The sequence below is a fragment of the Euprymna scolopes genome, chromosome 35, assembly GCF_053919585.1.
Source record: "Euprymna scolopes isolate OS-2025 chromosome 35, ASM5391958v1, whole genome shotgun sequence".
In the NCBI taxonomy this organism is placed as follows: Eukaryota; Metazoa; Mollusca; class Cephalopoda; order Sepiida; family Sepiolidae; genus Euprymna; species Euprymna scolopes.
The window spans coordinates 20,091,658-20,116,104 of NC_136516.1; the positions used below are offsets into that span (position 1 = coordinate 20,091,658).

General features: G+C 32.4%; 1 protein-coding gene across 3 annotated transcripts in view; it reads left to right on the forward strand.

Annotated features, from left to right (window-relative positions):
- LOC145259724 (uncharacterized) overlaps positions 1 to 24,447 on the forward strand; it is a 130,331-nt gene that overhangs the window by 71,052 nt on the left and 34,832 nt on the right. For all 3 annotated transcript variants that reach the window (XM_080117412.1, XM_080117411.1, XM_080117413.1), the window contains exons 16-26: positions 63 to 194; positions 898 to 978; positions 2,368 to 2,440; positions 3,855 to 3,967; positions 6,937 to 7,096; positions 7,835 to 8,074; positions 10,114 to 10,323; positions 13,594 to 13,775; positions 15,909 to 16,110; positions 18,768 to 18,919; positions 22,894 to 24,148. In XM_080117412.1, the coding sequence (XP_079973538.1) occupies positions 63 to 194; positions 898 to 978; positions 2,368 to 2,440; positions 3,855 to 3,967; positions 6,937 to 7,096; positions 7,835 to 8,074; positions 10,114 to 10,323; positions 13,594 to 13,775; positions 15,909 to 16,110; positions 18,768 to 18,919; positions 22,894 to 24,148 (2,800 nt within the window). The remainder of the gene's footprint in view (positions 1 to 62; positions 195 to 897; positions 979 to 2,367; positions 2,441 to 3,854; positions 3,968 to 6,936; positions 7,097 to 7,834; positions 8,075 to 10,113; positions 10,324 to 13,593; positions 13,776 to 15,908; positions 16,111 to 18,767; positions 18,920 to 22,893; positions 24,149 to 24,447) is intronic.

The window sequence follows — 24,447 nt, forward strand, 5'->3', positions numbered from 1 at the left end:
AGGTCAACTTTATTTGTAAAAAAAAAAAAAAAAAAATGAAATCATTTGTTGTTCATTTGTAGGTTGAAAATTCTCAAACTCGAATGTGCCGTTACGATCTTGACAACAATGTGATTGAGATTCACTATGATACGACTGTCAACCAATGGTTGGTGCTTAAAAAATTGCTCAATGCTTCCAACATTTCATCCCAGGTAAGTTTGGTTTTTAGTTTTCTAGTTTCACTGAGGTGCTTTCATGGTCAAATCTCAAAAAGGGCTTCGCATTCCTTCTATGTTATCATTTTGCATAATGCACTGGCTGAATCACGGCTCAAGTGTAAGGCATCAACCTTGTTTCAATTTCTAAGTTATGTAGAACACGGATAAGTAATTATTTAACTTGTACCATTTTTATAATATTAATCAAACTAGAACAATATTTTTTATCCCATCTTTAGGATCCGTTTCATTGTGATGGATTTAGCAAAGACTTTCATATTTCGGCATTGTGATTTGTAAAGGACCAAAATACCAAAATCCGTTTTTCCTATAAAAAGACAAATCTGGTGACCACCACAGCTTCATTCTGCTAAATTCTTGAATTTTTATTTGTCTCCCCAACAATGGCGGTTAGACAAAAACCTGGTTTTTAATGTGGGGAAAAATCTTATATGTAACCTTGAAAACTCCAAAATTCCTTTTATCCTGGATAAATGTTGACTTACTAAAAACAAAATATATATACATTTTTCACTTGATATTCTTAATAAATGAATGGGTATTTTGAGGGTTTTTTTTTGTTTTTTTTATGTAACCCTAACAACTGCAAAATTTTTTAAAGAAGGATTAATTCTTCCATCTTAAATAACAATCAAAAACATTTTTCTTTTTTTTTTTTTTTTTTTTTTTTTCTCAGGTGAAATCTGGAGTGGAAGTTGAATCAACTGAAATTGCATTGGCTTTCCCCCTTAAAAATGGCAACGTCATGCAAACACAGGTGGGTGTCATTTCAATTTCATTCTTTTTGAGTTTCTTTCTAAAAAAACAATGTCAGTCAATGGTGTAGCTTTTTAATTTTTTTTTTTTACAATAAATTCCACATTGCCTATGAAAAGCACTTTAGCATTTTTTTTTTCTTTAATGAATTTTTCATGTTGGAACTCCTTTGCACATTTTTATAATAAGCTTATTATTTCATTTAAAATTTTCACTGTAGATGTCGGAAAAGTTTATACCCTAATAGCTTCTCTCCTCTGACTTAAGATTTTCCTCTTTCTCTGATCATACATAATACATTAATTTAAATCTAATATGGACAAACATCTTGCTCTCTAACTCCATACTTGAGTAATCCTCAGGTTAGTTTCAGTTGCAATATTCCATGTTTTGGGTGAAAAAATGAACATAGTATATATTGTAGCATATTCTTTTGGGCAGTTTTATGCCAAGATGAAGACAATTACTCTTCATTTTTTGTTTACTCCTTTGTATCAACATGGAGTTTTTTCACTGGTAAACACAACGCTTGAGTTCATTACTGTCTTTTCAGTCACTCATTCTCCTTTTCCTGGCTTCAATCATTCACACCAAATCTCACCCACACGATGAGTTTTTAAAACATTGTGTTGGTGTAGCCGTTATTTTTTTTTTTTTTTTTATGAGATATCCACATGACCTACCAGATAGGTATGCCGCCATTTTTTTTTATTAGGTAATTTCTTCTTTTACCTCCTTCAGACTTTTCTAATTTGGGAAAAAATAAGTAATATTGGAAATAAGAAAAATAATCTTGAAAACAAATGAGAAAGTATATATTAAATAAAAAAAAAATTTAATAAATGAATTCACAAAACACAAAAATGCTCTGAATTATTTTGATTTTTTTTTCAATCCTCATCATTGTTTTTTTTCTGGCCATTCTAACCTATACTCTTTAAGTGCAGCTCTTTGAGTTTTGGAGTAATTTTTGTTGAACTGTGGTACAGAATTTCAAACTGAACCCTGTATCTAATCTCCAAAGGTAGATTGTTTTCATTCTGTCAGCCATGATCAAATAGAAGTGTTAATTTATATTACTATCGCCTGTAGTAAAGATTGAACCATCAAACTCCATAAGACTGTCACTTAGAACTAATTTTTAACTAATGCTTTTTTTTTAATCATTAGGACATACATAAAGAAATTTGAAGGTTGAAAGCTTTTACAAAAATAATTAAATTCACCATTCAATAACTGCAAAAGAACTGATGTGGTGTAAAACCATTGAATCTGATGAGTTGATTGTTGCAACACAATTTATTGATTTTATTTAAAATATTTATTAAAATATAAATTTGATTCTTTGAATTTCTTTTGAGTAATTAATTACTTTGGATTTATGTTCCAGCTTCTTCCCCCCAAACAACCAGTGTTTGCATTCCTTCCATTACGTAGTTATGGATTCCGTTTCATCATTCAAGGTTTGTATTTCGGTTTTAAACTTCCATTTTCAAAAATATTATTTTTTAATGAAAGTCACAAAAACATTTAGTTTACCATCCTTTTTTATGCGTCGACATGCATTCACTTTCACACTTCAAATCAAACCCCAAAATTCTGCGAATCAATGCACTTTCAATCCCAAATGCATACGTCTATTAAAAAAAAAAAAAAAGAAAATACAATTAAACCCTTTGGTCTTTAAATGGAAGAAAAGATAAACCCACTTACAGACAACTCAATAGATCAAACCAGCATCCATGAGGAAAATTTCACAAAACTCCCAGCCTGACTGTTAAATCAATGTAAAATCATACTAGACCTGACAATATATTCTAAATACAATAGTCACCCCTCAGACTATAGAGAAAAACTAAACAACATTCTGGATTCTTACCCAAGTTAGACACATTTACACAGATGGTTCCAAAGATGTGGGATGTGCCGCTATTTCAGAAAACACTATTCAGCAGAAAAGGTTACCAAATAACTATTCAATCTATAGTGCAAAAAGTACAGCCATAGACTTGGCTCGAGATATTATCACCAACCAAAACTCATATTTGTAGACTCATTATCAGTACTAGAATCATTAAAAAAATCAAAACTTAAAAAATCCCTTACTAATCAAACTGTTACAAAGAATCCATTCTATCATACAACACAAAACTTTCTTCTGTTGGATTCCTAGTCACTATGGTTTCCGTGGAAATGAAAAAGCTGACATGGTGGCCAAAATTCCTTAAAACTCCAAATAAGTGACATAAAGGTCCCATATACGGACTACAAACCTTCAATAAACAATTTTATTACAAAGAAATGACCAGAAAACTGGAACAAGTGGCAGAACAACAAACTCTTCCATATTTAAAAAAAAAAAAAAAAAAAAAAAAAAACCTTCTAGATACCAGAAAATCACGTAAAGTAGTCTTATGTATCCGGATAGGACACACATACATAACTCACTTCTACATACTAAAAAGTGAAGAACCTCCCAAATGTATACCGTCATGAACTTTATATGGTAAAACACTTGATTGCTATTACCTTGCACAAATTCAATCTACCTGTTTAATGATGAAATTTTTATTTGAAACGGGAGCATGACAGATCAAACTTGGAGAGATGTGTGGAATCTTCAAAGAAACAAAGAAAATTCCTCATGTAAAGTCAAAAACAAAAACTTTTCTTCTACAAAACAACCAAACCAAACACTGTGAATAAATATTTGAAGATATAAAGAACTTGAAGCATAAATCTTTTTAAAAAATGACTGGATTCAGCATTAAATAACCTTAAAAAAAAGAAGGTTGATATGCCATAAAACAAAAACACTGCATTTTTTGCAGTCTTCCAAAATCGATTAAATTTACCTAATTAGTTTTCTTTTTCCAGGTGATTTTGATTTACCATCGAGCCGAGAAGATGTCGATAAAGACAGTCCATGGAATCAGTGGCTGAGAAGTGAAATTCCAATGCTTTTCTTGGAATCCTTAGAACAATTCAAGGTAACAAGCTGTTTTTTTCCTTTGTACATGCAAAATGCTGAAAACATTTTGTGGGATTGTTAACATGACTTATATAAACAAATTGGTACTTGTATAGTTTAATCAAGACATTAAAAAAATGAAAATGTTGAAAAAATGTTGTACTCATGCATTTATTGATCCGTGCTGAAATATTATTTAAAAAGCGATTCTTAACATGGGGAGGGGAGGATGTTTTGTTCCTAATCTGTACTTTAACCTTACAATTGAATAAAAAGACATATCATAAAACTTGGAAATATGATTTTAAAAAAATAGCATGGATCAGTAAGTGCATTAGCACCAAATATATATTGTACTTACCCATTATAGAATTGTCATAAAAACTTTCAATTAATTTGATTAATTTTTTTTTTTTTTTTTTTTTTTTTTTTTTTTTTTTACAAAGGAAAATCAAATTTTAATGAGATCGATTGTATCCCAGCCACTTGCCAATTTCATGGGCGAATTGGGGGGGGGGGCAAGGGAGATAACTCCATCACTGCGTAAATTTTGTCAAAATTTGACCAGACTATTTTGAAACATTGGCAGAAAAAATACCTAGATAAAGTTTTTTTGTTTTTTTTTTCTCACATATTTTACAGTTTGTCCTTTTTATCCCTTTTTCATTTTAAGGCACCTCCCCTCATCCACGAAATAAGCAAGATGGCCGTGAGATGATCGACCTCATTAAAATTTGATTTTGCTCTAAAAAAAAAAAAAAACTGGTTGAATTAAGTGAAATTTTTTTAATGAAAACTTAATTCCATAATGAGTACAATAATATAATTTTTTTTTTCTCAATGTTTTCATTTTTTTAATGCCAACAAATCATGTAAGGCAAAAGAGTTAACTCTATTCATATTTCACAAGGGAGATAACCCTGTAAAAAACTGCAAAAAATACTTATTGATAACTTTGCGTATTAATATCAATTTCTGATTTTTTTGTTGTTTATTAAAAGTAAAGTTAGAATGAACATTGAAAAACTGTATTATGTGGAGAAGTTGGAAAGTCAGATATAGCTGACTTTCGTATGTTGAAGGGGACAGAAGAAATGAAGTAATTAGGAGTGAAAATAATATTTATTAAAGGAGAATGCTGGAATAGAACTCGGTGATCAAAAGTTCAAATGAATACATATTGCTATTTAGGTGCGATTCCAGGAATGTAGTGAATTGTCCATTATATTAGAAATAATTTAACAAGTTAGATCAGAGTAGGTAAAATGGGACAGTCGAAATTAAGGAATATTTTTGTGTTGCCAGAAACGTGTTTGAAGCAGATTCAATACCCACGTGAAAAAAAAAAACATTCACATGTTTGTTCACGTTCTGACGTCACAAAAAATATAGATTCAATATATATATATATATATATATATATATATAGAGTGAGTGAGTCAAGAGTTCAAGTCAGTCGGGAGAGTTAGCCTAATCCTCTTTCGGAAGCGAGGCAAAGAGGGGAGGACAAAATGTAGAAATCTAACGCAGCATCGGATTCTGATCATTCTCATCTCCAGCTGGAAGTAAATGTCTTTGTATTGTTATGTAAACCTTTTTCTTCATTTTTCCTCAACCGCAAGGTAATGTGTTTTGTCTTTGTCGTCTTGTATAATGAACTTTATATGAAACTCTTTCCAAGATGTTGTCAGTATCCCACTCTTCAATAATGAATCACCATTAGTGTTTTAAAGAACTATTACACTTCTCTCTTCACATCTCTCTCAGCCTTCTAAATGTGTACTTCATTATATGCGTTCCTGTCATGTACCCTCCCTCTTGCAACACAACATGACCACATGTGGAGAGAAAGATATGTGGTCTCACTGGCCACCTTACATTCCTCGAATGGTCTTTAGGCCTTGATAAATGATGACGTCTCCTTTAAAAAAACAAACAAACAAAAAAAAACTTCCTTTCCATGTGCCGAATTACAGCTATGCCATTGGTGACAATTTCCAGATAAAAGAACTTTAAGCATAGCCACTATTATTATTTATTTATTTTTTTTTTTTTTTTTTTTTTCACCCCAAACAAGGTATATTGTCTCTTGGAATGTAAAGGGACTACTATTTGGGATTATGTCAAACAGCAGACTGTAGGGAGTTAGGCAGTGAAGTATCTGCTCACATGCTTAAGCAGGAAACTGAAGGAATTCCAAAGTCTATCATTCCCAGGGGAGAAACTATTAAGCTTGTACAAAAATGATTAGATTCACCATTAAATAACCAAAAAAAAAGTTTGATATATTAGTTGCAAAAAAAAATCCCCGAAAAAAACACCTTCCTCATATAATGTTTTACTTTTCTATTTCTGCCTGACTCACCCAAGTTTCGATACTTTTCTATTTCTGCCAGACTCACCCAAGTTTCAATACTTTTCTATTTCTGCCAGACTCACCCAAGTTTCAATACTTTTCTATTTCTGCCAGACTCACCCAAGTTTCAATACTTTTCTATTTCTGCCAGACTCACCCAAGTTTCAATACTTTTCTATTTCTGCCAGACTCACCCAAGTTTCAATACTTTTCTATTTCTGCCAGACTCACCCAAGTTTCAATACTTTTCTATTTCTGCCAGACTCACCCAAGTTTCAATACTTTTCTATTTCTGCCAGACTCACCCAAGTTTCAATACTTTTCTATTTCTGCCAGACTCACCCAAGTTTCAATACTTTTCTATTTCTGCCAGACTCACCCAAGTTTCAATACTTTTCTATTTCTGCCAGACTCACCCAAGTTTCAATACTTTTCTATTTCTGCCAGACTCACCCAAGTTTCAATACTTTTCTATTTCTGCCAGACTCACCCAAGTTTCAATACTTTTCTATTTCTGCCAGACTCACCCAAGTTTCAATACTTTTCTATTTCTGCCAGACTCACCCAAGTTTCAATACTTTTCTATTTCTGCCAGACTCACCCAAGTTTCAATACTTTTCTATTTCTGCCAGACTCACCCAAGTTTCAAATCTGTGATCCATGCTGTTGCAGCCTATCTTCAGTTTATTCCTGGAGAAGATGAAGTCCTGGATTTCTTTAGACCTGTGGCTGCACAAATTCTCAAGAAACTCCGAAGCAAACCGTGTATTCCAACACAGCCACTTAACAAGGGTAACATTTGATTTTCATTTTTTATTCAAAGAGATAGAGCTACAAGTAGTGATGAGACTATTTTCCCTGATTCCGATACAATTACTGATTCTGATTCTAAAATATCCTAGTCATAAAAAGTAGGCTTTCATTGGAAATATTTTCTTTTTAATTTGATAAACTTTTTTTTTATAGTTTCGCTTTATGTACTCTATCTCATATTTTGATAAACTAATTTGGAGATTTTCATCTCTATATCCTTCAGTCATGTGCCATTTTTATCGTTTATTTTCCACGGCCATGTCATCTAAATTCTCTATGATCGTTAAAGTTTAGTTTTACTGGTTTTTATTTAAAATCAAATATTTATCCTTTTTTGATTAGTATCACAAATAGTGAATGCAGTTGGAAAAAAAATTAAAAGAATTTTTTGAAATCGCAAATTAAGTGAAAATTTTTTCAATTCCAGTATCCCAAAATGTCCTGATTATTTTTTTACTCATCTCAATACTAGTTAGAAATGCATTTTTGGGTTCTATCCTATGAAATATTTAAAAGAATTTGATATTTACATAAATGTGACCCACTACGTGGTCCCATGGCATTGTGATAAAAGCACATGCTACCCCACTCGACAATAAATGTCAACCCCAAAGTTGTTTACGTTGTCTTCTCTTTGATCTTCTCTTCTCATTCTGGTTGTGTTGTTGTCTCCCATGCATCAACTGCCAATGTATTGTGTCAATTTTATTTTTATAGATAGCAACGTATTGTGGAAAATTCCTTCTCAGACTGTGATTGTTCCTGATGCTCTCATGCGAGAAGTGGCTCCTCCAGAAATGTTGCAGAAATTGCTCAACATCTATTATATCCACAGCGATATGGCGAATCTGCTAAATTCCAGCCTCGTCCACAGTCTTGGTATCGAGAAACTCACCTCTGATCATCTGTTGAAAATTGGTGAAGCCATAGCGACTTCTTGGATAAATGTCATGTCAGGTAAGTCTTATAAAATCTGTATATTACAATGGTCAATCGCTCCAGAATTCTCGACATGTGAATGAGAGTCATCTCGACACGTGAATGAGTCATCTCGACATGTGAATGAGAGTTATCTCGACATGTGAATGAGACGAACTTTGTGAGTTTGTTCCCTATGGACTCTGACACCGCTGGGCTGATTTTTTTTTCTTAATTTCACACACATGTATTTTGTGTTAGGGAATGTTCTTAGATAGGTTTTGTATCAGAATGCCTCTGATAAGTATCAATAAAATCTGATTAAAGAAGGAACAGTCCGGTTTTGAATAAAGTTAACATCCTTATACAGCCTAAGATCATCAATTGAAGATTTTTATCACCACACAAGCAGGAAAAGCCCGGCATATAAAATCAATAGTAAGTTCTTTGATAAAACTGGTATATTCGAAATAAAAGTTTTTGTTTATAGCACAATTGAAACATGATACTTGACTTTTGCAGCTTAAACTTTAATTCAAGCCATTATTCAAAAATAATTCCATAAAATCGACAGTAAGTTCTCTACATTACAATGTAGACTACAATGTATTATGGACTAAGTCAGTGCGGTCCTGCATATGACCTTAAACGATATCCAGTGTGGAGCCACCCTTTAGTGCCATTGCTTCCAGGGCCACTCTGACCTGGAGTGGTAGTACCTGTTAGGGTCCCAACTATGGGTTAAATAGAAACTGGCTTGAAAACAACAAATATATTCTATGAAAAAAATTTTTCTTTAAAATCTTTAGATTCGGCATTAAATAACCTGAAAAGGGTTGATATACCGTAAAACAAAAACAACCAACAAATCCTTTCAGTGCTCCGCGGTGGGTCCCCAACTAGAGCAGGCAATCAATCGATTTGATTTTTAAAAAATGAGCGATTTTACTGATTTCGATGACAAAAGTATCTGACGCAACAAAAATATCAAATTCAAAAAATCATTTAAAGCGAACTAGTAATTTTATTTTTAACCCAGAAAATTAAATTTTATGAATAAAAGAGCAATGATTCTCATGTTACAATCTTGAAAATCAATTTTCTTTATAAAAGTATTTTTTTTTTTTTTTTTTTTTACGTGGAGATACCCACTTATCAAGGCCCAGAAGCCACTCAGGGATAAGAGTTATTGCGTGTACAGTAATCAATGGGATAGTATCATAGTAATAGTTAGTATTGGAGATTTGATAAAGTGTCTTAAGGGGGCGATTCATCAGGAATTTGTTTATGTTGGACTTGGAGACATCCAAGTTGTAGTCAGGTGGGAAACAGGCAAACGGAAGAGAATTCTTCAGGCATGCAGTTCTAAGAAGAAGCTTTGTTTATGGAATCTACGTTTTGATTTCGGCACAGATAAAGAGTGGGGAAAATTATTGATAGTGACGTGCTTTTTGCAATATGATATTTGTTTCATCACAGGTACGAACATCATACAGATTTTTATTTATTTTATTTTTAGGAGAATTGTGGACAAGCACCTATCATTTTTATTGCAATACGTGTTCGAAAATGTAAACTCTATTTCAAACTTTTGCTGAGTTTGAAATAGCATTTTAGCTTGATACTAGAGAGATTAGGTATCCATCAGAGATCGTCAAAGATACCCTATGGTTAAAACGTTTTCTTTTCTTTCCCTGCTGATCAAGAAAATGAATTTGTCAGAGCAGACATGGAAGCACATAGTCACACATAAAAATTCTATAACATATTTTTATATTACTCGATTGTTGATCTCTTCACAATCATCTTTGAATAAATTTTGAACTGCCATTTTACTTTTAAATTCTGGAGAAGCTGCAGAATGGAGCAAAACCTTAAAAATGAGCTGAGATATGTTTTAAACATTTTCTTTTTTTTAACTTTTTTTTTCTTTTCTTTTTTGCCAGGTCATTTATTTATTCCTTTTTGTTTAAACTTATTTCACTTCCTCCCATATTTTAATTGGCTTTTTCTTGATAACTGACCATGCTACCTCAACTGATATACATCTACTAACCCAAGAATTCTGTTTTTTCCAGTTGAAGCTGATCATCTCTTGTTGATTTCTAAATGGCTCGCCTGTGTTTATCGCAGCCTTGATGATTTTGAGGGTAATGAAGAGATTCTCGCCAAGGTTTCCAGTATCAAAATAATTCCAATGAGCAATGGCAAACTAATTGCATTAAAGGATGCATCTGTCTTTTTGCCTGTGAAAACCGAAGAGCCAGAAAAGAAGAGGAAAACAAAAGGTCACTTTTCTTTTATTTTTTTGTTTTTTTATTTTTTTTGCATTAAATTTTTTTAAAATTTTGTTTTTTTGGATTTCTCTTTGAATTTTATTTTACACTTTTTTACACTTTTTTTTTTTTTACATTTTCCTTATTTTTATACACTTTTTACATTTTCCTTATTTTTATACACTTTTTACATTTTCCTTTTTTTTACACTTTTAGATTTTCCTTTTTTTTTTTTTTTTTTTTTTTTTTTTTTTTAGATTTTCCTTTTTTTTAGATTTTCCTTTTTTTTAGATTTTCCTTTTTTTTAGATTTTCCTTTTTTTTTTAGATTTTCCTGTTTTTTAGATTTTCCTGTTTTTTAGATTTTCCTTTTTTTTTTACATTTTCCTTTTTTTTTTACATTTTCCTTTTTTTTTTACATTTTCCTTTTTTTTTTACATTTTCCTTTTTTTTTTTTACACTTTCCTTTTTTTTTTTTACACTTTCCTTTTTTTTTTACATTTTCCTTTTTTTTATTTTTTTTTACATTTTCCGTTTTTTTTTTTTCCATTTTCCATTTTTTTTTTTTTCCGTTTTTTTTTTTTCCATTTTCCGTTTTTTTTAATTTTTTTTCCATTTTCCGTTTTTTTTTTTTTTCCATTTTTTTTTTTTTCCGTTTTTTTTTTTTCCATTTTCCGTTTTTTTTATTTTTTTTCCGTTTTTTTTTTTTTTCCATTTTCCGTTTTTTTTTTTGTTTTTTTTTACATTTTCCTTTTTTTTTTTACATTTTCCTTTTTTTTTACATTTTCCTTTTTTTTTACATTTTCCTTTTTTTTTACATTTTCCTTTTTTTTTTACATTTTCCTTTTTTTTTTACATTTTCCTTTTTTTTTTACATTTTCCTTTTTTTTTTACATTTTCCTTTTTTTTTACATTTTCCTTTTTTTTTTACATTTTCCTTTTTTTTTTTTACACTTTCCTTTTTTTTTTTTACACTTTCCTTTTTTTTTTACATTTTCCTTTTTTTTTTTACATTTTCCTTTTTTTTTTACATTTTCCTTTTTTTTTTACATTTTCCTTTTTTTTTATTTTTTTTTACATTTTCCGTTTTTTTTTTTTCCATTTTCCATTTTTTTTTTTTTCCGTTTTTTTTTTTTCCATTTTCCGTTTTTTTAAATTTTTTTTCCATTTTCCGTTTTTTTTTTTTTTCCATTTTTTTTTTTTTTTCCGTTTTTTTTTTTTCCATTTTCCGTTTTTTTTATTTTTTTTCCGTTTTTTTTTTTTTCCATTTTCCGTTTTTTTTTTTGTTTTTTTTTTCCATTTTCCGTTTTTTTGTTTTCCATTTTCCGTTTTTTTGTTTTCCATTTTCCGTTTTTTTGTTTTCAATTTTCCGTTTTTTTGTTTTCCATTTTCCGTTTTTTTGTTTTTTCCATTTTCCGTTTTTTTGTTTTTTCCATTTTCCGTTTTTTTTTTCCATTTTCCGTTTTTTTTTTTCCTAATTTTCCTTATATTTTCTCAATCATAAACATAATTCACATGTGTAGAATAAAACAATTTTGTAGAAAGATGAAATTTCTAGCATAATAATATACACATCTCTTTTCCACTATGTGCATATCAGTTTACGCTCGTATTTACAAAATATAAAATCCTCTGATTGCCAAAGATTAAATGCAAGCAAGTAAGCGGCTTATCAACGACATGGTTCACACAGGCTGAAACAATGTTAAAAATACAAAAGTTAAATGAACTCGTTAATCATTGAAAAAAGATAAAACTGATATCACATATTGATTCCTAATTGCAAGAATTATTTGAAAGAATACTTATCTCATTAAAGAAACTCCATGATATGAAGGTAGAACACCCCAGTTCTTGTCACCAACAATTTATGGATGTCTTTTGGAATGATAGCAAAAAACTTATTTTCAAAGAAATTTATTTCTATTTTAGTTAATCATAAATATTAATAAAACAAAAAAAAAGTAAATTTCAATGGTAATTATTTATAATATATATATATATATATATATATATAATACATATAATATAGAAATTTTGACGTTATTAGTGAGGATGATAGGCTTGACCAACTGTTCATAACCTACATAGCTGATCCCTGTTACAGCAAGCTGCTTCAAGTTGTGAGGACTGTTTTGGTACTCTCTCATGGCCAGACTGGTATTGAGAGAGGATTCTCAGTAAATAGAGGTGGAGAACATGAAGGATTAGACTCTAGTGGCACAGAGGGATTTATCGTGAGCGAATAATCGTCTCCTTGTTTCATGTTCCATGATTGGGCTGAGGTATGAAATGTACCTCAAAAACTCCAGAGAAAGGCAAACCATGAGCAGGTAGAAAAATTGAATAAAAAACGAGACTTCAAAGTGATGTCATTGCTTTCATTAGCAGATGACTTTGCTCTGAAGCAGAGAATTCTGGTACCTTCACTCTGTTGACAACTCAAGTTTCAAACCAAGAACTGAAACTGATAAAAAGTCACAAAGTAAACAGTAGTGTAGTTGTGAGCTTAACTTCTAAATAGTTGAGTTTTTTAATGCATTATTGTAAATAATTTAGTTCCCTCTGCCTGTTCTACAAGTACTTTAATGGTGAATGCTCTGACGAACTACAAGCACTTGTACCCCCTCGACGTGAATACCCCCGACAAACCTAACAAGTAGCTAAATCCCACCCCTTCAGAGATCCCTAGGTGTAAGAAAGCCTTCTATTCCAATAGTTTCTTCCCCAGAACTGCTAGACTTTATAACTCCCTCCTGGGATTCTTCTTTCCCAACTGTACTGACATGCAGAAGTTCAAGTGTAATGTAAAGACATCTTGCTACTCAACTCCCTTCATAATACTCCTGCAACTTATGTCCCCGATAGTAGCCCCCCCCCCCTTACTTCAAAGTGGTACTGGACCTTGTTTTGAGTGAAAATTGAAAAGAAAAAAAAACAATTTCATGAAATAGAGATAAATGAAAATTACTTTTCCTGTTGTCAATTAAGTTTTTGGTATATTGTATCATTGTTTATATATCAAATTTTGTTTTGAAAACTTTAATTTTGTCTGAAGTAGGGATTGAAAAAATCATTTAAAATGGACATAGAAAATTTGCATTAACCCTGAACAAGTATTGCTAAGTTCAAAAAGAAAAAGTATATGACACACCATTTTTACATGTATAAATTTGTTCAAGATTTCTTGTATTAAACGCAAGAAAATGTGTTTCTTTCCAACGAAGGAATGAAACCGAAATGAATTTAAGCCAATTTTGATTATTTTTCTTTCTTTAATCAGATCCTTACTTAGAACTCTGGAAAGATTTGAATTCAATCCATCCGGACTTGATGTGCACTGAAGATGCGGAGATCAACTCGCAAGTTCATAAAATCGTTTTGCAATTAGGAGTTAAAGAACTCTTTGCCAACAACATTATATGTCATCATATTCTTCCGATTCTTACAGGAGACGAATGGAAGGTAAGACTTTGTTAAGCTACATTCGAACTCATTAAGAAATAGATATTTGTAATTCTTTAAAGATTCCAGCATCATAAAACTACTCCTTCCTCTCTCTTTCTCACACATGCCTTTTTTTTTTTTAAATTCAACCTAGCAGATATATGCTCCCCCTTTGTTCACATACTTTTGTCTGGCTGGATGTTTATATAATCGTGGAAGAACTATATGCAATGCTTAAAGCAAAATCAATTGTTTGGAATTCGGGTCTGGTTAACCCTTTTGCCCGGACGAATGTGACTCTCTCTCTCTCACTCTTTCTTTCTCTCTCTCACTCTTTCTTTCTCTCTCTCACTCTTTCTTTCTCTCTCTCACTCTTTCTTTCTCTCTCTCACTCTTTCTTTCTCTCTCTCTCTTTCTCTCTCTTTCTCTCTCTCTCTTTCTCTCTCTTTCTCTCTCTCTCTTCTCTCTCTCTCTCTCTCTCTCTCTCTCTTTCTCTCTCTCTCTCTCTCTCTCTCTTCTCTCTCTCTCTCTCTCTCTCTCTCTCTCTCTCTCTCTCTCTCTATATATATATATATATATATATATATATATATATATATATATATATATTTCCCTCTTCCATCAGCTGCCTCAAATCTTCAAGATCACAGTTGGCATCATATGTGATTTGCTGGATGTATGTGGTTATAGGGGTTGTCCTCTGCTCATACACCTATGCCGTGAAGTCCACAGCAATACATTATTATAGGATTATTAAAATAATTTCCAATGTTGTTAAATAATGTTTAGCGATTCATTCGTTTTTATTATTGCTTATGATTTAATTCATGTTTTGAAACATGAATTAAATCATAACTTCATGATGTCAGAGCAAAACTATTTTTTTACGGTACTGTTTTAAGCTCTATTTGTAAGAAAGTCGAAATCTGTTAAATAAATTTTTTGTATTTGGATTCCTCAAACTACTATCTTCCTCTTGAATGTAATTTTCACAATATCTTTACTAACCCTAACCTCTGATCTCTAAGAATATCTTGCTGAAGTCAAGGAATCTGTGTGGAATTTCAAAGTGAATTCTTTATTTAATTCAATAGAATAGCATGTTCTTGTCCTGCTAGTCATGACGGGTAAGTCATAAGTAATTCATAATTAGTATCATCCGCATTGAACATAAAACTTTCAACCTTCATGAAGAGTTTCACTTAGAATTGAATATTACCTAGTACTTTATCTGTTATGTCACGGGTCCTTGACATAACGGATAAAGAGTTTTCAAGAGGCAAGGTCTCGGAAGGCGAACCTCTAGGACTATATAACACACATACCACAGTTTAACAGATAAAAGACACCAAAATGCCAAGTCTCTGGAGACTAGTTGGCGAGAGCATATTTTTGACTGGTATTTAGCATATAGCATATTTTTGACTGGTATTTAGCATATAGCATATTTTTGACTGGTATTTAGCATATAGCATATTTTTGACTGGTATTTAGCATATTTTTGTCAACTGAATCGTTTTAGAATTCATTACTCATATTTCTGAGTAGACATTAGCAATCAGCTTTTATTCACTATTTTTATGTTTTAAATTAAAGTGATGAGATTACATGTTTGTTTTAGGTTTGTGTTCAAAGTAGCCATCTTTGACCATCTTAATTTTTAGTTAGCAGTAGATAAAGTAAGTTTGGAGAACTAGCAGAGTGTTACCAGCAGTCGACCATGGAACAACTATCGAGAAATTGTGAAGTGTGACTATGTGTAGAGTTGAAAGTTGGTCAGTGAGTTTTAATGTTGTGCATGAGATGAGAATACAATAAACGTGTAATATTTCTTAAAAAACGACTTAGATTTTACGAGCTAGAGGAAAATTAAATCTTGACAATATAAGATTTGTGCAAAATGTGACTTTTCTGAGAATGGTCACATTGTTAAAATAGATGAGCTTTTAAGGTGATAGATGTAGAACACCGTTGATCTGGTGAGGTAAGTGAAAGTGGTAGTCTAATAATGTTTTTAACCCCCCCCCCCCCAAAAAAAAAAGTAAAAATAAACAAGTAGCCTTTTATGGTTCAATGCAAGTTTTACAATTTATGCACCTGAAATGCACTTTTACCACAATTTTTTTTTTTTTTTTTTTTTTTCGGCCACAGACTAAATCTGAAGCTCTTTTGGTGAACTACGTGTGCTACATCAAAGAACAATCTGAGAAAAATCCGCAAATTGTCAATTTTGATGAGTTTGTTTCTGTTATCCAACTGAAAACCAATCACGGCATGAAAAAGCCATGCGAGACATCCATTCACTTCACTCCGGCTTATGGCAACTCTATCGACCTTCAGAGGGATTTCTCAGGTAAGGCATCATTTTGTTTGTTTATTTGGAATTCAACCTATTTTTAAAAAGTAAATTGCAGAAAAATCTTTGTATGTACTCAGAAGATGTTATATTCCAAAAATCACATAATTGATCAAGTAGTTTTCTTTGGGTTTTTTTAATTAAGAAAATCAAAATTTACGATTTTTAGCAGTTAATGTGAAATTGTTAGCATTACAAGGCTGATCTCACAAGTTTGAACGGAACCCTTTATTTTATTCACAAGGATAGCATGCTCTCATTCTGTCAGCCATGACCAGGTAGAAATCTTAAGTGATTCGCAATCATATCCTTTAGTATCATCTGCACTGAATATTGAAACTTCAATCTCCAGAAGAATGTCACTGAATTATACTTAATACTTTATCCATTACGCTATGTATCCTTGTAGACATCTCTAGTATGGATTTTGGAAGCCTTAAACTTGTTTTTAGGTGTACAATCTTACTACTTATTACTATGCATCACTATTTATTACTGCATATTGTTACTCATATATATAAAACTAGCAGGCTGCCCAGTGTTGTCCGGTCATAAAATACGGCTAAATATTTTAATTAATACAGAAACTGAGGCATGTGTATGCAGGTATTGTTTTTTTTGTTTTTTTTAAACGATTCACTTCTTGTAAATAAATAAAAAAAAAAAAATATTCAAGCTGAGATCGAAACAAAACCTAAAGACGTTGAGTCAAGTCGTGGCTACCGAGAGTAAGAAGAAGGCCGATGCATATGACAGCGTAACGTCACTTCCTGATTAAGTTGTAGGTATAGACAGATCGGTGAATTTTCAATATTTTAGCACCAGGCGAAATTTATTTCTTTGAAATATATTTAAAACTTCAATTTTTTGTTTTTTATAACATTTTAACTGTAAATAATTTACATGAAGGGTTTGTTTTACTATACACATAGATTCGAAAAAGTTGTCAAAAAAATATATATATAACAAATAAAATATATTGATAAACATTGTATGATTTTTGAAATGATTACACGTTTTAGTAACTTCTCTTGCCTTTGATAACATTTGTTTGTTATATATTTGTTTTTTGATAACTTTATCGAATCTGTGCACAGTAATACAAACCCAAAATTTAATTTAACTTGGAAATAATATTTAAAATACACATGCGTACACTGCACAAGCACCCTTATAATAATAATAGTAATAAAAAACTGGTGTAGATGACATCGACAACTAGTTGTGAAGGGTTAGAGAGGATGGAAAGAGCGAGATGGGAGAGTACTAACCAAATTTCCACTGGAAGTGTGCAGTTCAAATCTGGTACCTTGGGGAGACATTTTGTCACCCAAAACCACAGGAAACCCCAATGGTCGATGCCAACAAGAAATCAGTGACAACGGCTGTTGCGATAACATGCAATTATCTGCACAAGTGATCAAGAGGTGGAGAACACTGGAAATCTGGGGAGACTTGTTGTCACTTTGTCTCCTGGGAACATCACAGATGACTGCCACTTAGCGATCACTGATGGCCTGTGAGGCAACTAATACGCTACACATTTTGATGAAAAACATGAGAAAAAAATGGACATAGAAGAACAGAAAACCAAAACTTTAAATATAATTTCTGTATTTAAATTAATAGTTATTTAAATATTTCAACATATAATCTTGTGGGCAAAAGCCAGCTTCGCAATAAGGGGCACTCTGGATAGGAACAAAAATAATCTTGGTCATGAAAGATTTCTCCTCCACCGACCGAGGACAAAAAAGGTAAAGTGTAGCATCAAAAGATACTACACTGTGATCTTGTTCCGAAGGCCAAAAAATTTGTGTTTAATGTTTCTTTATTTGTTTGTTCCCTAAATTCATAATTCGGTTTTATCAGTATTAAATTGTATATTGCTTTAAAATTACTTAATTTTACATAGATAATGTTTATATTTTATTAAGTTCAGTTTCAGTATTAATCAAACTATGTTCCTTTTTCTTTTTAAAAATGTTTTATTACTCTTTTTCAAATGGCCCTCATATAGTACTGACAATCTGACAAATCTTACCTACATTGCCTGCAGACATTTTTCAGTTAACAGGCCTTCTTTTTACTCTCAGTGGCCATGGTCAAGTACGAGAATTATTACATCAACTTGACACATTTTCAAAAATCTTATTCTTAACATAAAGAAGCTGTCATGTTTCTTGACAGGGCATGTGCATCATGAAACTGTGAACAAACAGGTAAAAATCCAACACCTCCCACGTACCAATTTGCTTAGCAGCTTTTTTTTTTTTTTTTTTTTTTTTTTTTAAATGATTAAAGTTTTCAACATGTCTGAATACCCTATGAACCAAATTTTAAGTCTGTAAATCTAAAATTTGATGAGTATATAGGTTGAGAAGTGTCCTCACACACACATTCTCACTTTTATAAATATATAGATAAAAGGTTCTGTTTGAAATTCCAAACTGATTCCACAGTTCAACAAGATACACTTAAAGAAGGTCAGAGGTTACATCAGTTGAAACGTTTTGAAAATAACACTCAAGATGAACATTAGCTCACAATAATATGAATAATCGATCATTTTCTTTTTTGTCAGTTTGCTAATCACACGTTTTATAATTATTACGATAAAATGCGTGCAATTTTACGTTTCCTGTTTCTTCCAGGTTATGATTGGATCCTACTCGACAATTGTTACGTAAAGGACATTTCTCAACGTTCAATGATATTAAGCTGGCATGAATTCTTCAGCAAACTTGGCGTTACTAATTTCCTGGCGGTGGAAAAGGTTTCCGTTCTGATTGATCGACAAAATTGTGTAAGTTTTTCTTGTGTAACCGCATGCTTAACAATCCAAACGACATCCCGCACTAAACGGTAAAACTTAATTGGGAGATCCCAACAAAACTGTAGGTTAACAAATATCAAAATTATGAAGTTATCTTGTCGGATTTTCAAGGTCAGGCTCAAAATATCCATTCCTTAATATGGTTGGCTTAATATAGTTTCAAAATTTTTTCCCACAAAAAAAAAATCCAAATTGAAAAATTGAAACTTTATTGAATTAAATTTTTGCCCTTATCAAATATTTTCTGTTTTTACATGTCCAAATCTGATCAGCCCTGTCGGTGGGGCATTAGAATACGCCGACTGCCCTCCTGCAGAGGATAAAAGTTCCTCAATGGTGTCCTGGATATGACCTTAAACTATATCCAGTGGTGAGGCCCCAGCTTGTGGGCTTTGGGAAGTGTGGAGCCACCCTTTAATTATCATTGCTCCCAGGTCCACTCTGATCCGGAGTGGTAGTACCTGTTAGGGTCCCAACTATGGGTTAAATAGAAACCGATGTGAAAACAACAAATATATTCTATTAAAAAAAATTTTCTTCAAAATCTTTAGATTCGGCATTAAATAACCCGAAAAGGGTTGATATGCCGTAAAACAAAAACAACCAAATCCGATATTTTTTATTGATTGAAAAGTAAAAAAAAAAAAAAAAACCCACTTTACTGCGTTACAAATCATATTAAAAAGATCCAATGTGTTAGCTTTTATGATTGGTTCAGAGCCTCTTTTTTATTTATATTATATGTAATATGTAACGAGCATGTGTCTTCCTCACCCAATTTTCTCTTCAGTTTGTTCAAGATGGGGAAGGGGCACCATACCGGATGCCAAACATTCACCCGTTATCTCATATATTCCAGCAAAGAGATCTTAATTCTGACCGTTCCTTTAAGTGCAATTGTTTCAATCTCTCTTGCACTTAGTTCACCAGGTATATTTGCCAGGTAGTTATTGAAATTCTTTTCCATGAGTCCAGTTGCTCTTATAATTACTGGAATGATAGAGATCTTCCTAAGATTCCAATTTCTTTTCATGTCGTACATGAGACGTTGGTATTTTGTTATCTTTTCCTTCTCAGGTCTGGGGACACTAACTTCTACCAAGGTTGCTTCTTTCTCCTTCTTGTCCTATATCACTATCAGGTTTTATAGCTTTTTTTTTTCTAGGTACGTAGCTGAAGGAATCGCATAGTCATAATAGATGGTGTATGACTTATTTCCAACTGTTTTTTCTGGTACATGTTCCAAGGACTTGCTGCTGCACTCAATGTTCAGGTTTTTACAGATCGTCTAATGGAGATATTTACACTCCATTGTGTTGTGTCGTATAGTGCATACATGTTTGTATTTTCCAGCTAAAAGTTTAAAACTACAAAACAAAGACCCAAAAAGTCAGTATGTTCCCTGGATAAATAATTTCTTTAATTGAAAAAGTTATTCAATCCCTGGGATTCATACAATCCAGATTTTGTCAGGGAGAGTACATTTTTTGTTGTTCTTATGTACTGATTCGGAAAGAGAAATGTTTTATATAATGGAGATTTGTTTGTATGTGCTACACACACACACACACACACACACACACACACACATATATATATATGTCTCCAGCTAGAGAGGGATGGGTAGCCATTTTATTTACTGATTTGGAAAGAAAATGCAGGAGAAGGAGGGAAACTAGGGAAAGAAAGAAAAATAGAGGGACTGCTAGAGAGAGAAAGAAGTTTTAATAAAAAAATGGTTTACATTTGCCCTGGGCAACACCATGTAGCCCTGCTAGTATACTATAAAATTTGTATTCTGGACGAAGCGCGCACATGCGCATCAAATTTCTAATTTGCAGTAAACTTTTAATAATTAATGGGTTCTTAATTATTTTACTAAAATAAATAGTTTTCTTTGTTTTTAAATTTAATGAAAGTAAAATTTTAGTTTTAGATACCATCATCATGGTCTCTGTTCAGCATTGAGAAACAATGGATACCTTCTTTAAGGGTGCCTGTGCATATAACTGTGAAGCAAGGGCTGCAGAATCCCAACCACATTTCTGAGTCAGTAATGCTTAATTCCAGTAGCAAGGAAAAATCCAGGATGACTGGAAATAATGCTGAGATAAGTGGAGAGCACATACAGCACCTGATATTCCTAAATAGTCACCAGTTTTGTACTGCCCAGGCTTAATGTTGCTTAACTTTGGTGATTTAACATGAACCAGTGTCAGTGTGATTCTGCTAATATTGCCGTTGAAAGATGGGGCAGATTTATATCTATAATATAAATCTCACCTGTATGTTTAAATTTATGTTTGTATGTCTAAAACTTTCAACAGAGGTGAGATATTCACGAGATTGGTATCGTTTTAAAGCTCAACCCTTCGGACAACAAATATCAAAAAATTGGCAAAAAACATGAATTCCTTCACCCTCGACTGGGTACTTTTTTACAGGAAGGGATCGCTTTTTTTGAAGATATTTTCACAAGCCATCCTCTATTAGCCTTAATTTAAACTTTCTCCACTTCCAGTTTGGTGATGGATGCAACAGCAAAGACGGCACTTTTTTTTTTTTTTTTTTTTTACACGTTTTCCTCCATCGCAGTACGGGTTCGAGCCTGCCTGCCAGCCACCAGTTTTTTTTTTTTGCTCAATACACACCTCCAAACATCCAGGCTAGTCTATTATATAAATTTCGGCTGTCTGTGTGTATGTTTGTTTGTATGTCCGTGAAAAACTTTTTGTTATCCACATTAGACCGGCATGAATATGATACCGTTAGAAAGAGTGGTCTCTTAGATGCATAATATCCAAAAATTAGAAAAAAAATTATCAATTATTTTATGTAGAAATGTTCTTTTGTTTGAAGTTGGGGGTCAGGTAAATCCTTAGTTTCAACGCTGTTTCTTAATAATGCATGCAAGTATGGTCGATTTGTTTCATTTTAAAAAGCTAAATTCGCAATGTAAATAGCATCTTTGTCGTCATGATCCGATTGATAACGTATTTGCTTAAAGATTTAAGTTATGTAAATTCGCGCCCAGCATGCAGCATTTCTTTTTCTTTTTGCTTTTTTTCCTTTTTTTTTCTTTTTTTCTTTTTTCCTTTTTCCATTTTTTTTTTCTTTTTTCCTTTTTTTCTTTTTTGTTTTTCCTTTTTTTCCTTTTTCCTTTTTTTCCTTTTTTTTCCTTTTTTTCCTTTTTTCCTTTTTTTCCTTTTTTTCCTTTTTTCCTTTTTTTCCTTTTCCTTTTTTTCCTTTTCCTTTTTTTCCTTTTTTCCTTTTTTTCCTTTTTTCCTTTTTTTCCTTTTTTCCTTTTTCTTCCTTTTTTCCTTTTTCTTCCTTTTTTCCTTTTTTTTTCCTTTTTTTCCTTTTTTTTTCCTTTTTTTTCCTTTTTCCTTTTCTTTTTTTTCCTTTTTCCTTTTCTTTTTTTTTCTTTTTCCTTTTTCCTTTTTTTTCCTTTTTCCTTTTTCCTTTTTTTTCCTTTTTTCTCTTTTCCTTTTTTCTCTTTTCCTTTTTTCTCTTTTCCTTTTTTCTCTTTTCCTTTTTCTCTTTTCCTTTTTTCTCTTTTCCTTTTTTCTCTTTTCCTTTTTTCTCTTTTCCTTTTTTTCTCTTTCCTTTTTTTTTTTCCTTTTTTTCTCTTTTTTCCTTTTTTTTTCCTTTTTTTCTCTTTTTTCCTTTTTTTTTCCTTGTTTTCTTTTTTCCTTTTTTTCCTTGTTTTCTTTTTTCCTTTTTTTCTTCCCCCCCCCTTTCTTCTAATCTTTAAAAATTCTCAACTTTCTTACGCACGTCCACCATGCAGCATTTTTTTTATATATAACAAGATGGCACTGAAGTTTTTTTTTTTTTTTTTTTTTTTTTTTTTTACCGTATTTTATGCCCGAGTAAGATATATTTTGCAAACAAAATTACTGCAAGAAAACAATTTATATTAATGTATTTTTTTTTTTTTCTAGATGGAATGTCCATGGTCACCATTTTATCCAACTTGGCCCGTCTCTGCTGATGGCATCTATCACGTCAAAGATTATGCCTGCCCAGAATTTACGTCCCTTGCGAAACACAACAAAAACCCGAGCACATATATGCAACAAATGCAGAAACTGTGTGAACTGCTCGATCGCGACTGGGATTCTAACTATTGCAAATACACCATGACAAGCGTCTTCTCTGAAGATGGTCAACATGCGCTGCGAGATACGCCAACTTCTTTTGCCATCGATTTACAACAGTTACCATGGTTACCAGCAAGACGAACAATCCTGACTGTCAATTCTGGTTATGTGAATACGGACACACAGTTCTCGCACCAAAAACCCAATTCTGTTTATTGCGATTCAAAGAAACTTGAATCCTTGCTCGGACACGCAGCTTTTTATCTGAACTGTACTTTATCGACCAGCAGTTCCTTCTCGTCGTTCTTACAAATAAAGTCTGTTATCACTGTGGACATTATCGTTGACTTGCTTACCAAATGGAGCAATCGTCCCGATGAAGCTAACAAGACGCCGACGGAATTTTGCACGTCCATGTCGCATATAAAGGCTGTTTACAAGTATCTTAGCGAAGAACTGAATAATAAAAGTCTCCAGGATCTGTTTCATATGAAGCCGGTGATTTTTGTCCCCGACAATACGATGCTTGCTAAAAAGAGCGATGCTAATGTCGTCGGCAAAATGTACAAAAGAGAAGAGCTGTGGTGGGAGGACAGCACTGGGCTTTTCCAACAGTTCCATACGAAATTAGCCGAGTATCAGATGAGCACGAGTAACAAGAGGGAAATCGTCAACATCTATGGAGACATGGAGAGTTTCTTTCAGATGGCTGTCCGAGTCTTGAAGTTCCCACAGTTGTACGAATATGGGGAACTTATACAAGTTTTAACCTTATCATTGCCAGACGATGCCTGTAAGCATGTGCTTACGTTGTTTGAGCTGATTGGAGAGAAACTGTTCCTCGTCAGTATTTCGAAGGATCCGACGCTCATATCTATCAACGAGCAGAACAAAAAGAAATTGATCTCTCAAATTTGTGACGAGGCCATATTTCCGACAAAGCAGGGCACGTGGGTTAGCTTATCAGAAAACCCCATCATTGCTGATGATAAAGAACTTGAGAAATTGTTTGTCCGTGAGCCAATTAATTTTGTACGTTTCACAACAGAAACCAACGATAAGAAAATGAATCGGAAAATATCTCGTCAAGATCAAGGTATATATATTTGATTAGTGTGATATTGTCCATGGTCCCCCCCCCTTCCCACATGCACCTCACTCAAGAGATAGGAAGTAAAAAAGAGGAAATGTGTTTATCAGCAGAACAATGAAGAGAAAGTTGTTCACTATAGTACACAAAGAGAAAGCTAAATAGGATTGTTAATCATGGTGTGGTTGACAAAAGACTGGGCGTAAAATGTAATATTTGGGGATTAGTTTATGGGCAATTTATGGTGTGGCTTTAAAGACTTACCATCTGATTGGGGTGAATGAGAACATTGGATTTTTCTTTCT